The 14,090-nt window shown below is 40.1% G+C and overlaps 1 protein-coding gene and 1 pseudogene across 1 annotated transcript; one reads left to right on the forward strand and one right to left on the reverse strand.

Moving 5' to 3' along the window:
* Positions 1-2,079: 2,079 nt before the first annotated feature.
* On the forward strand, positions 2,080-4,163 carry LOC133731944 (uncharacterized). The gene is made up of 2 exons (XM_062159393.1): positions 2,080-2,249; positions 3,337-4,163. The coding sequence occupies exon 2, from the start codon at positions 3,346-3,348 to the stop codon at positions 4,063-4,065; it is 720 nt and encodes a 239-aa protein (XP_062015377.1). The 5' UTR covers positions 2,080-2,249; positions 3,337-3,345; the 3' UTR covers positions 4,066-4,163.
* Positions 4,164-4,728: 565 nt separating this feature from the next.
* LOC133732981 (phosphatidylinositol 3,4,5-trisphosphate 3-phosphatase and protein-tyrosine-phosphatase PTEN1-like) lies at positions 4,729-7,703 on the reverse strand (annotated as a pseudogene).
* Between the last annotated feature and the right edge of the window lie 6,387 nt (positions 7,704-14,090).

Raw genomic sequence — 14,090 nt, forward strand, 5'->3', positions numbered from 1 at the left:
ACCGACCGCGACAAATCAAATTCTTTTCGCGTTCCATTAATACGAGCGAAAACCAAACAGACACAACCGTACGCGCGGTCATCGTTCATGAGTTACAAATGCATACCTTCGCGGCACTCATGCAACTTACATCTCACGAGCGTAACCCCGTCAAACTCGACCTCGTTCGTCTCCTTGCGCGCGTCACACATTTATCATATGCAATCCATATGCTCACACGACCATGTATCACGCACCTCATACATTCGTATATGCCAACGCATATCAGTGCAACTCACATTTGTTGCCCAATGCAACAAGCATTCTACATATGCCTATTTTTTTGTCTTTGTTGTGCAGGTTAACGAGTTCCTTCTTTCTTACGGAGTTCGGGGACTTGTAGGGGCTCCGTGCCGCCCGGTTACTTATGCTTGATGACTTCGTGGTTATGACTCCCCAACCAAGAAGCTCCTCTTACTTGGGGACTTCGGGGACTTGTAGATACCTACTAGCATGACTAGTTTGCTATCTCACCAAGCATAAGTAACACGCTCTTTGGGACACCCACAAGCCATGGTGAGGCCCAACCGCTACTTGCATCTTGTAGCCCTATGTTCAAGCTACGCTACGGTATCCGGAAGTCACAAATCCGTCGCCGGGAAGCCACCTTTCCGGCCTTGCAAAGTTGCCTTCACAAACATGCTTTTCTAGACTAGAATAGTAACTTTGAGTCCCACATCTAAAAAAATGTAAAGGAGAAGCATTCCTTCACCTATAAAAGGAATGCCTCCTCTCACTTAAACATCATCCCATTACATGCTTTGTAATCCCTCTTGGGCCGCAAGGCTCAACACACTAGTATAAGCTTTCAAGTGGACGTAGTCTCCCGCTAAGGCAGAGACGAACCACTATACATCTCGTGTCAATCTCTCTCTCTCTCTCTCTCTCACTTAAGCTAACTAGAGACCCCCTCGGTCACTAACGTTAACAGTGATGGAACTAAAGTATTGAGTTTTTTTTTTTCCTACCACTCTAGTCTCACTAGTTTTTTCATCATAGGTTCTTAATTGATTTATTATTTTCTTTAGTTTGGAATAGTAATCTTTCATATGTTTCATTTTCAAATTTTCTAGATCTCTCCTAATAGTTTGTAGTTTGACAGAACGTACCTTTGTTATATAAAACTCATCCTTTAGTAAATCTCAAGCTTCCTTTAATGTAGTAGCTCCCATGATTTTTGAAAAGTTTGCATCATCCACTGCTTATTGAATGGCGAAAAGTACATTTGCATCTCTTTGTTTTATCTTTTTTTTTTCTTGCCATAGTTACTCCATTCAAAAATGCTAACTTAATTCTGGATGATGAAATCAGACATTGGGTACGTAAGAGAATTTGCAACTTTTCATGGCGCGAGTCCTCGAAACGCAACCAATGGCAAAACCTAGTTAATTTGCTAGTACGTGTATCTAGACTGCACATCTCTCTATAGAAGGCTCGAAGTTGAAATTGAATGAGATGCATTTACTTGGGCTAGCATTAGGTCCCAAATGTGCCCAAATGCGCCGATGTCACCCCCTTTCATCTCTTGTCGAAGCCTTTTCCTTTGAGGCCTTGGTCTCTAAGATCAAACTGCACGAAGATAGATTCTCGGATTTTATGATCTATTTCGATGCAAAACAATTGTCGATGTCATTGAGGACGATGGTGTCAATGGGGAGATGAGACTAGGAAGTGGGAAAGAAATCATGTGAAAGAGCGAAACAAAATATATGATTCTATTGGGTTTCATATTTTAAAGTTGTATACTCAAATATGCAAGTGTTTTGTGCAGTGACTAAAAAGTCATTTTTATTACTTAGAAAAGAAAATCGAGAAGTATCGATTCACAATTTCGTTATTCAAAATGTATGATTCAGTTAGGTTTCACATTTTAAAGTTGTATACTCAAATATTGTGAGTATTTTGTGTCGTGCCAATCTCAAAATATTACAGCTAGACTAAAAAGTCATTTTCATTACTCAAAAAAGGAAATCGAGGAGAAATATCAATACACCAATGGCTATTTTTACGTAGAAATCTAAGCTATGAAATATGAAAAAGTCTATTTTTACTGAGGCGCGTGGAGTAAATCACTGTTTTCTTATAATACAGAGAGAGATCACCAAGAAGGCCCAAAAGGAGGCACACACTCGTCATCGATCTCTCTCTGTTGGTTTTCGATTCGATTCTGCGCCGGCCTTTCTTGTTCGTGTTCGCTCTCAAATTTTTAGGTACGAATTTCACTTTTGGGATTCTCAATTGGAATTCAATTGAAGGAATTGGGAATTGAATTGGTGCTCTAATCGTTTTGGGTTTGGCATGTAGCTACTGTTTAAAGTTAAATTATTGATTTTTTTGATGAAATTCTGATTCTTCGAGCTGGTTTTCAGTTCATATGTTTTTTTTTTTTTTCAAAATTTTGGTTGTTTTTTCTTACTGGAAAGTTGAATTAAGTTTCAGTTATGGTAGTATTAGATTTATATGGTAGAACATTGTCGAAACTCTCTTTTAAGTGCAAAGAATACTCCCAGGTTCAACTTCATGTTCTCAAAACACTGCTGTATATGTCCTGCCCAATCTACATGCATGACAAATTATAGGAATGAAAAGAAAAAAACAGCTGTTTTCAAAATCATAGACTGTAAGAAATAACAAATGTTGTTGTGAAATGTTGTGTGCTGCACAGTTAAAACAAACTAGCATCAAATTAAAAACACAAATCTTCCTGCAAGGTACGTATTAAACACTTGCAAGATTTGTACTGGTCAATCTAGTTTCTTAATTGGTTTTGTTCTTCACATTTTGATTTGATTTGATTTGATTTTTCTCCTAAACCCAAAGTTTTCATGTCACTGTTGTGTGCCTTTCATGTCAGCATACTGTCAGACTTGGATAAATCAATTCTCAAGTATTTGTGTTTTAAGACCTCCTCCTGAATTGGATAGATTCAGGAACTCTTTCTTGTTTTTGGATTTAAATCTATACGCATTATTTACTTACCTTATATTTCTATGAATGTTTTATGTTTCATTGTTGTTTTAGGAATTTAAACTAAAAGCATTATTTGCTTACCTCTAGAATTCTTAGGCAGCCTACAAGTATTTGGAATTATCCAATCTGTTTTAGTGGAAAGACAGACTTGATTGATAAGACTAAACCTCCTAAATCTCTTTCTTCTCTTCCAAGTTCTTCTATTATTCTTTCTTCTCCATACCTAAGTTCTCTGTTTCCATGCTCCTACATCAGTCGCTGGATTCCATTTGCATTGTAATTTGGAAGCCTACTATACTGCCTAAGTTGCTGTTTCATACTTTACAGGGTTTTGGGATGAAAATCAGTAAAACAGAGGTGAATTTGAAGAGGCTGCTTGCAGCTGCTCCTCAGCAACAAAACCAGGCAAAACTTTCGCATTATGTTGCTACTTTACGAGAACAGGTAGAGCAGCTAGCTGAAGAGAGAACACCGGAAGGGTTACCTAGAGTTTCAAAGGCTGTTTTGAGTGACTATTCAGAGAAGATCGAAGCCATAGCTTTGAAATTAGCTGCTCCGTTGCCTAATTTGCAAGAACCCCAGGAGTCCCTGGCAAGAATTTCGGTTAAAGCAAAGTCTTCTGAAACAGGAGACAATCAGAGTCCCCATTCTCCAGGTCTGAGAAGAAGATTTGTGCCCAACTCAAACAACCAAGATGGAACTCGTGAGACTCTTAGTGCAGATTCTTCGGCACCTGTCAAACTTGACGCTGCAGCTCAAGCACACATTGAAAAGCATAGGAGACTTCAGGAGGATTTGACTGATGAAATGGTTGGGTTGGCAAGGCAACTTAAAGAGACTAGTCTCATGATGAGCCACTCCGTGCAAAACACTGAAAAACTCCTTGACTCTACAGAGGAGGCTGTAGAAAGGAGCTTGGCAAGCACTGGTCATGCCACTGCACGGGCATCCGATATATACTCAAAGACCTCCAAGACTTCGTGTTTCACATGGCTTTTGATGTTTCTAATGACATGTATATTCATCATGGTGGTACTTTTAATTCGTGTCACTTAGAGTATCCTTAGGTAGGAAGACGAAGACAGGTTTCACATGGCTTTTGATGTTTCTAATGACGTGTATATTCATCATGGAGGTACTTTTAATTCGAGTCACTTTGTGTATCCTTAGGTAGGAACACGAAGACCGAGACACACAAAGAAATTAGAATTACAGACCTGGTTGCTGTTATACATCTGCCAATAATAATATAACTCAACGATGTTGTAGGTATACAGACCAAAGTACTCTGCGAATCAACAAGCGATAAAGAAACCTTCTAGATTTCCCCATGATTATTTGAAAAGACTTTCTAGAATCCAGGGATTCCAAAGTCATTCATGCGGGATAGAGTTTGCCATTTGCATTCTAGAAAATACGACGAAACTCTAGATAATGGTAATTGATTTGCGTGCAAAATCTTGACTTTGTTATGATATTGGATGATTTCTTCATATTCTTATTTAGGCTCGATAGAAGTAATTGAAGATTTTTTTTTTTTTTTTTTTTTGTATGAAAAGAGAAGTAATTGAAGAATTTAAGAATCGAGGTTTTGATCTTACTGACTGTGCAGCAAGTCCTTACATTCTAATCTCTAAGCTCGGGATAAATGTAATGGGAACATTGTAAGAACACAAGTAATTGAAATGCAGATTTCACCACCTTGGAATAAAAAGGAAAGAAAACCAAAAATGAACTACATCTTCAAATTACTTTCCGAGTACTATGACAAGTACTATGGTACAAAACTTCTTGTTATTCCTACTACTTTCTGCCAAGGAAAAATAAAATGGCACGAAAGCAGGGAAAATGAGTTGGTATGCATCATAAATATGGTTAAGCTGTAACACTGCAGGGTTTTTAGCTTTTTGTCAAGCGATCGAAGTGGATCAATTCTTGAGAATATTACAGAGGTGAAATTTCTAACGAGAATCACAAAACCACCAGTAGACTAATCTCCTTGAACACATCCGTTCTAAGACTTCATAACACATCATGCTCTCATGATCATGATTGTCATGTGGAGTTGAGGGTGAGTGTTTCGCATTGGCAGGACCGAATAGGAACTCCAAGCAGAAGTTAGGGCCACATATTGATCTTCCTTTCTTCCCAATTTTATCCAAATCCGATCCCGAACAGTGAGCTGTAATTATGTAACCTTAAATAAAAAACCTGTAACTTCTTAAGTACATTTTATGAACCTTCATGTTTCCTGGTGTTTTTAGGAAAGAAGGCAATACCTGTAGCAAGCTGTTCTTAATGAAAGCGGTGTTGAAGCAAGCGTAGAAGAGACGCCCTCCATTCATTTTTTGATAGAATATGACACGCACATCTCCGGTTACCTTTTGAACTAATGTGATAAACCGACTTAGAGACAGACATTCCACAACATCATTGAGACAAAAGTTTCTACTCGATAACCGTTATCAACTTATCTGTACAGGCTTATCAAAACAATATTCAAGATAGGGCTTCTGGTATAGCATGGAACTTTCTGTATCCATTTGAACAACAACACGAGGTTCGTCTGAATCTGATTTCTTGTCTTCTTCAGCACCTTCAATGAAAGAGAGATAATAGCGAGGACTGCTCGTTCTCGAATACCCTTTCTTGATTTGTTTGCATGAACTCCTAGAAACTTCTGTTGATGGACGATATATCTGACCCGGAATCTGTTAACATGGATAGGAAATTTTCGCTTAAGTAGATAGAAGGAAATACTTAAGATGGCTAAGAATTTTCTTGGCTTGGCCACAGCTAGATTCCTATGCTAGCTAATCAGAACATAGAAAATAGTTTATAACTCTTGCAACTCAGAGACCACAAAGAAGATCTTATTAATGTTAAGTGTGTCATAACATTGGATTCTTCGTAGTTCTCTGCTACACCTCTGAGGTAAGTTGACTTCAGGAGGTTTATCGTCGACTTCCGAAGGGAAAGAAAGACAATTTTCCCAGTACCCTACATAATGACGTTGGCTTGGTTTCAAGTATATATATAGGTGGCAATGTACTTCTTAGTGTATCAGAATCACAAAAAGCAATGCTGAAACTAAGCAATTGATTGTGTACGTAGAGACTCTAGTTGTATCACTAGATAATGATCAGTGAAAAGGGTTTTTTTTTTTCTGAGAACGAGAATGTGACTTTAATTTGTATTATATATACCTGATGTGACTTACTCCTTCATTATTGGTGGTTCGTCTATGAGCATAGAGTTGAAGTGCTTCCTCTGCTGACATCCCACAGTAGACTAGATACGCGCTTACCATTAAGCCTGTCCGACCTTTGCCTGCCTGCAGCCAAATCATAGTGAAGAACACAAATATTGAAAGTACATTACTACTGGTACGTATTTAATCATTTATCTAACAAATAATGTTATTGGATCAAACGACAAAGACATTGCATGTTGAGAAAAAGATGGCTTTTGCTGGGTAACTGGTATTAGAGTTGCCAAACATATATCTATTCATTTATCAAGAGCAGGGTGTTTCTTTCTTCGTATTTCATCAAGAAGCAAGCAATCGGTTACTAAACTCGAACAGCAGTTTGGTACATAAAACAAGGGGAAGCTCCTTTTGAACATTTTTTTAGTATGGTGTGATTATTGAATTGGAGAATGGAATTAGATAGGTCATATCAGTTATAAGGAAAAAAAATTAATAAAAGAGATTCACTTACTTATGGTAATCGATTGTCTAAATTTTTTTTACAATATGCTTACCATGCAATGTATAACAGCAATGTTTTCTGGGTCACTCTTGAGCCATGATTGCACACTTTCACAGAAAAGCTTGACCATTTCAAGAGGTGGAACATGGTTATCATCAAAAGGATACATCTCCACACGGCCATAGAAATGCGATGGAGAGTAATGCTCTTCAATGCAGAGGTTATAGATCTAGAAAAACACAACCACATTCATAAACACCAGCCTACAAATAAAAATAACAAGAACAAATCATTAAGGGGTCATTGATGTAATTAATTTAAGGACCAATACCTTGTAATGTTCTGGATGCCTCATATCAAGCACAGACTTGACCTGCCAGAAAGGATTTCGATACATTGCACGCATCCGCTCTGCAGGGAACGACATTGCCAATATGCGGTCGGTGATGTAAGACATGTCAAGATCATAGCCAGCAACAAGCATTCTCCTCCGTTGCTTAGACACCAAGTTACGGATGTAAAAGCTGTTACTTAAGCATCTGATCAGTTGGTGTTGTAAGGTTAGGCTTTCAAGCTTTCCTGGCGCCGGCATGGCTTCTTCCTTTGTTAACTTCATTCCCATTTTTGCTTGCCGATGGTACAATGGTGCCTGATCAAAGATCATGAAGAACTAATAAAATTCAATTAACAACAAAAATAATCCAAACTGCGTACCACTAAATTTGAATATGGGGTTCCTAGAAGAATGATGTGTGTAATTCTGTGCCTGCAGAGCTGAACATTAATTGAGATTTGGGTGGAAGGAATTGGAATTTGGAAGCAAATTCTAGGGAAAAACAGAATGAAACCCCCAATTCAAAATTTGGGGGGAACCCTAGAACTAGCTGGGAGAAAGAAACAATGTTTTGGGTCAGGGTGGCCAGAAGGTGATGACCCCCATTACCGTTAGTTGGGAAAGGAGAGGGGCAGAAAAAACCTGATTGCGATTGAGAAATCAGAGCTAAATTTGGGTTTCTAGGCCCCCAAATTTGGAGAAAAATTGTGGTGCCAAGAGGAAAAAAAAAAAATCAGAGGAAATTTGGCTGAGAATTTAAATTAAGGTGTGTTTTGTGACTCTTAATTAGGACCGTTGGGATTGGCGGGAATTTGGGAGTTGGGGGACTGTCCTGGCTTAACTTAAATAAACTTTTAAGTTTTTGTAGGCTGTGCTTGGCTGGGTGCATGTTGTGGTTGGTTGGGTTCGAGAACACTACTAGTTAGAAGCCTAATAAAACGTTTTGTAAAATACACTCCAAGATAGAATCATAGAACTACTCGATCATGGAGCATATTTTACAACCCATTCAAAGACGGAGCTAGAATTGAAAACCGGGTGGGTTGCAAATTGAAGTTAATTTTACGTGAAAACTGCTACTAAAATTTAAACAAAAATTCTTTAATTTAGAGCCATTTTCTTAATTGATGACTAAGTTAGATAAAAATTGGAACTGGGTAACAGGGACAAAGGCTAAAGTAAGAGGATGGAAGGAGATTTTTGACTTTATAGAGGCTACACGCTATATAAAACCTGTACTTAAAATACTTTTTCCACAAAAATGAGGTGGGCTGCAGCTCAACCTAGCCCCCCTCTAGTTCCATGCCTGAACCCATTTCCTTACCTCCAAGATAGAATTTCTATATAGAACTACTCAACAGATGGAAGACTAATATTTTGAGAGAATTAATTTTCGATCCATAATCAAACCCCAACAATATAGGATGTCGCTTCCAGTTAATGGAAATTAGGTGACTGTTGAAGGAAAATCAGTTTTGTGTGCCTATTCAAACTAGGATTAGTTTCATGGTTGTAATAGGAGAGAAGGTTCTAGAATTCCTAGTCCTAATCGGATTAGTTTTCCTTGTAACATTAGAACATGTACTTTGTAATCCCTATATATAGGGCTCCTATTCTCATATAATGAAATACGATTCTCTCTTCAATCTCTCTTGAATTTCTTTATACTTAAACATGTTATCAGCACGAGTTCTAACCACTCAAACAAAAACCAAAACCCGAAAAACTCTTCTCACCAAAATCTGCCGCAGCTCCTAGCTCGTGCTAGCCACCACGGTAGCCTGCCCTGCGCTCGCTGCTGCCCGCCCGTGCGCCTGCAGCTCTGCCACGCATCTGCTGCCCCTGCAGCTCTGCCACAAGCCTGTTGCCCCTACAGCCCCGTGTTCCAACCATTGCAATCCTAGCTTAGGATTGAACAGCCACTGCAATCCTAACTTAGGATCGAACCGTATCTGCAATCCCGATCCAGGATCGATAGCACATCTGCAATCCTTCACGGTTCCAAGCTTTAATTAACCAAGTAAGTATTTAATTAAAGTTCCCGCTTTCCGTACTTTAATTTCTCCTTCTTTTTCTTCGGGGACTTACAACCTCCCTTCTTCTACATCCCACCTTTCTTATAACGTGGGTTCGATTCTTGAGAAAGCGGAATCATGGGGATTCACACTATTAACGAACTAAGAGCGTTCGTAAGACTTCGGACTAAGAGTGTCCGCAAGCATCGATTTATGACCATATAAACATCATTGTTTCGGTCTAATCCAATTATTCTTGGAAATCAATTTCTTGGTAGCTTAGCTTGGAAATCTTATTTATATTAGTTTTCGTGGAAGCATTGACTCCGAAACTAACTTGTTCTTGTTTCATCTTTCAGGATGTCAAACACAAACAAACTCAATTTTGTTCCATTGGATTATGCAAGCAAAGGATATTTAGATTGGGCCATTGACATTGAGACCCATCTTACTGCCCAAGATTTATTGCATACAATCCAAGAGCTTTGTCCTATAGAAACAGCTCCAGACCCTCAAACTGAGAGAGATAATTGCAGGGCACTTGCCTTCATGAAACGTCACATGGATAGTGACCTACAGTTTGAGTTCATAAATGAGGATAGCGCCATAAAGCTTTGGCAAGCGCTTCGCGAACGATATGGCAATGTTCATGACTCCATCCTTCCGAATCTAGAAGCAAAATGGAATGATCTTCGCTTCTCTGACTTTGACACTGTCATGCAATTTTATTCGGAAGCTCACCGCATCAAAACAACGATGCGTCTCTGTGGAAAGATGATCACAGAAGACCAATTGATTGAGAAAACCCTCAATACCTTCCCCGTCTATGCTATGAGGTCCTCTGACTTATTCCGGACTCATGTAAATGCAAGACGGATCACAAGTTTTCAACAGCTTATTGAAGCTATGGCCACTGCTGAAAGACATGACAACGAGCTTGTGAAAAGAGAAATTGATAGGCTTCAAGATAGCCATCAAGAGCATCGTCCTATGGCTAGAGAAAGTCGCCATCGACGTCATGATCCATACGATCAAAATGCTCAAGAAGGTAATCGCCCAAGGCGACAATCGCACGACCGTAGGAGGCGTGACTTTGAGGGAAGAAGGGTTGGAAACCATGGAGCCAACGTTGGCCATGGTCATCACTTTCCAACGCCACCAGTCCTAAGGACTATGCATATTGCGCCAATGCGCCTCAATCAAGGGAGAATCCTCTTTATGGTGTCTATTTCTGATATGGAACGTCTGATCAATGGACCTGAATTTGCAATGTACCTACGAAGGTAGTCGCATCATGGTGATCAAGACATCGAGTTCACAAAGACTTTAAATCTGGCGATGAAGACAAAATGCCGCAGATTTTTAGAATAGTCTTTTATTTTTCCAAGATTTATGTAATGGCAATATGCCTCAGTCAATAAATGACATTTGTATTAACTCTTTCTTACATATGTGGCGCATCCAATGAATTATGATGTCTAGGAAAGTAATTGAGATTAGTGGTATTTAAGAAAGCCTCGCTCCACCGACATCTCTCTCTACTTCCCTGGTCATATTTGATTGGAGTTACCAAACGGATAGAGTGACTACGATTTGTCTAAATTTGATTTCTTATTTTGGATTAGACTTTGGAAACATTGATGTAATCATTGACTACTATTAATAAAGTATCGATTTATTTTATCTCATGTCGCGGACATATTTTTCGAACTTTATTACTTCAAAGATATATGAGCCAATGGTTTTCATGTAGAAACACATTGTGAGAATGGACAAGAGTTCCTTTGCATCACCTCTAATGACTACGAACATAAACAATTCTTAGAGAAATTTATGTGTCGATCTAGTGGGTTGTATGCAACCACTATTCGAATAATTGAATCCAATCATGTTATGAGAGATGATTTATGGGATTCTGACACATATAGGCTTTGGCATGACCGTTTGGGACATCCAGGTCGTGATATGATGATCCGTATATTGAAGACTTCACACGGACATCCATTTTTCAGAACGAAAAGAAGTAAAAATCGGATTTTGGATCCCGAAAGAGCCTCTGCACCTCACGGCGCCGTTCACCCCCAAAACAGGCCATCCTTGGCCGGCGCCGCCGTCCCCCTGCAGCCTCAGGGTGGCATTGACACCACCAATGCTCTTTTGTCTCCAAATTTTACTTCTCAAGTCCATTGTGACTTCGTGGCTCAACCAAAATCCTCATTGGTTGTTTCTAAAGCCCATCATTCGTTCTGCAAAGCTTGCTCTTTAGCAAAATTAGGATCGAGACCATCCTATGCAAATGACACTTAAGAAAATATACCATTCTTGCAAAGAATCCAAGGTGATATTTGTGGACCTATTCAACCACCATGCGGACCATTTAGATATTTTATGGTGTTGGTTGATGCATCGACACGCTGGTCACAAGTCATGCTATTGTCCACAAGGAACGCTGCATTTGCTAAACTCCTAGCACAAATTATTAAATTAAGGGCTCACCACCCTGATCATCCTATTAAGTCTATCAGATTAGACAATGCTGGGGTGTTTACATCAAAGACTTTTGATGATTATTGCATGTCCATTGGGATTGAAGTTGAACATCCAGTTCCTCATGTTCACACCCAAAATGGTCTCGCAGAAGCCGCCATTAAACGACTACAAATGGTCGCTAGGGCATTGGTAATGCGCACCAATCTCCCTATTTCTGCTTGGGGCTATGCAATATTGCATGTAGCTGTGCTTATTCGTCTGAGGCCCACTGCCACTCAACCCTTTTCTGCGTCCCAGATGGTAACTGGGTATGAGCCTGATGTCTCACTCTTACGCATATTTGGGTGTGCAGTTTATGTGCCAATTGTGCCGCCACAGCGCACCAAAATGGGTCATCAACGACGATTAGGTATTTACGTTGGATATGATTCTCCAACGATTGTCCGCTACATATAGAACCCTTGACAGGCGATCTCTTTACCGTTAGATTTGCGGATTGTCACTTCGATGAGACAGTCTTCCCGTCGTTAGGGGGAGATAAGAACATAAATGTTCAACAGGAACGACAGGAATTGTCGTGGTCTGTCCCCACTTTGTCTCATCTTGATCCCCGAACCGCACAGTCCGAAATTGAAGTGCGGAGAATTCTCTATCTTTAGAACGTAGCAGAATCGATGCCTGATGCGTTTTTTGATATCGCTAAAGTGACGAGATCACACATACCTGCTGCAAACGTAACTGCAAGGATTGATGTCCCTAAAATTAGAGGACATTACCCCATCTCAAGGGCAACGTCCCCTCTCATAGTGATGGTGACGTTATGGCTAGGCCCATGGCTCATGCCAGGAAGCGCGGGAGGCCCATAGGTTCGATGGATTCTCGCCCAAGAAAGAAAGCGAGTTTGGCACAAAATAATCCATTAATCATCGATGTAAATAATCCATCTCATGAGGATATTCCAGATTATGGTTATGTCCAAGATGCATCATTGGGGGACGCTCCAATGTCAGAACCAACTCCAGTGAATAGAGAGATCTCCATGAATTACACTAGTGTACATGAGATGATGGATAGAAATTCTATGGCTATTGATGATGCATTTGCATATCATGTTGCAAAAGGAATCATAGAATATGATGATATCAAACCTTGCTCTGTCGAAGAATGTCAACGAAGAGCGGATTGGCCTAAATGGAAAGATGCGATCCAGGCTGAATTGGATTCACTAACAAAGAGACAGGTGTTTGGGCCCAAAACGCAGACACCCCCTAATGTAAAACCTGTTGGCCATAAATGGGTCTTTGTTATAAAGCGTAATGAGAAAAATGAGGTGGTTAGATATAAAGCCCGCCTTGTGGCGCAAGGTTTCTCACAACGCCCTGGAATCGACTACGAGGAGACATATTCTCCCGTAATGGACGCTATAACGTTCCGCTATCTTGTCAGTTTGGTAGTTTCTGAAAAACTTGACATGCAGCTTATGGATGTGGTTACAGCATATCTCTATGGGGATCTAGATTCAGAGATATATATGAAGGTTCCAGATGGACTTCAATTACCCAAATCAAGTGGCTCTAAATCACGGAGCGCGTTTTCAATAAGATTAAAACACTCACTATATGGATTAAAACAATCCGGACAGATGTGGTATAACCGTCTAAGTGACTACTTGATTGGGAAGGGATATATTAATAACGAAATATGCCCATGCGTGTTCATTAAAAGAACAAGTTCCGGATTTGCAATTGTAGCAGTTTATGTCGATGACATGAACCTAATTGGAACTCTAGATGAGTTGAAGGAAACTGCTAAATACTTGAAATCCGAATTTGAGATGAAAGATCTTGGGAAAACACGGTTTTGTCTCGGTTTAGAACTCGACCACCGTAGTGATGGGATTTTGATCCATCAGTCTGCATATACTCAGAAAATTCTAAGGCGCTTTAATGAAGATAAAGCAAAGCCTGTGAGTACTCCCATGATCGGCCGTAGTCTTGAGCCCGGAAAAGATCCGTTTCGTCCAAAGGATGAGGACGAAGAATTATTAGAGGTCGAAGTGCCCTATTTAAGTGCAATAGGCGCATTAGTGTACTTAGCTCAATGCACAAGACCGGACATCTCATTCGTAGAGAACTTGTTAGCTCGACATAGCTCTGCGCCAACACGCCGCCATTGGATTGGCGTAAAGACAATCTTTCGATACTTAAAAGGTACGATTATGGGCCTATTCTATCCCTACAGAGAGAAAAGGAATGACGGAAATTTGGGATCGGACCCCAAGAGGCAAAGCGCCGCCGTCCATGGAATTGCCACCGGCCATGTTGCCGCCGCCGGCGCCAGCGTCGTCCATGGTGGCCGGCGTCCTCCTACTTCCCTGCATCAAAACGACAATGATGTTTTGATGGGTTTTGCTGATGCAGGGTACCTCTCTGACCCTCACAAAGGTCGCTCCCAAATGGGTTATGTCTTTACCATGGGAAGCACTGTGATATCTTAGAGGTCTACAAAACAGACCCTAGTTGCTACTTC

This window comes from Rosa rugosa, chromosome 2 (assembly GCF_958449725.1).
Source record: "Rosa rugosa chromosome 2, drRosRugo1.1, whole genome shotgun sequence".
NCBI lineage: Eukaryota > Viridiplantae > Streptophyta > Magnoliopsida > Rosales > Rosaceae > Rosa > Rosa rugosa.

Excerpts from the sequence above, each read along its gene's own strand:
- LOC133731944 (XM_062159393.1), top strand. The coding sequence starts at position 3,346 with ATGAAAATCAGTAAAACAGAGGTGAATTTGAAGAGGCTGCTTGCAGCT.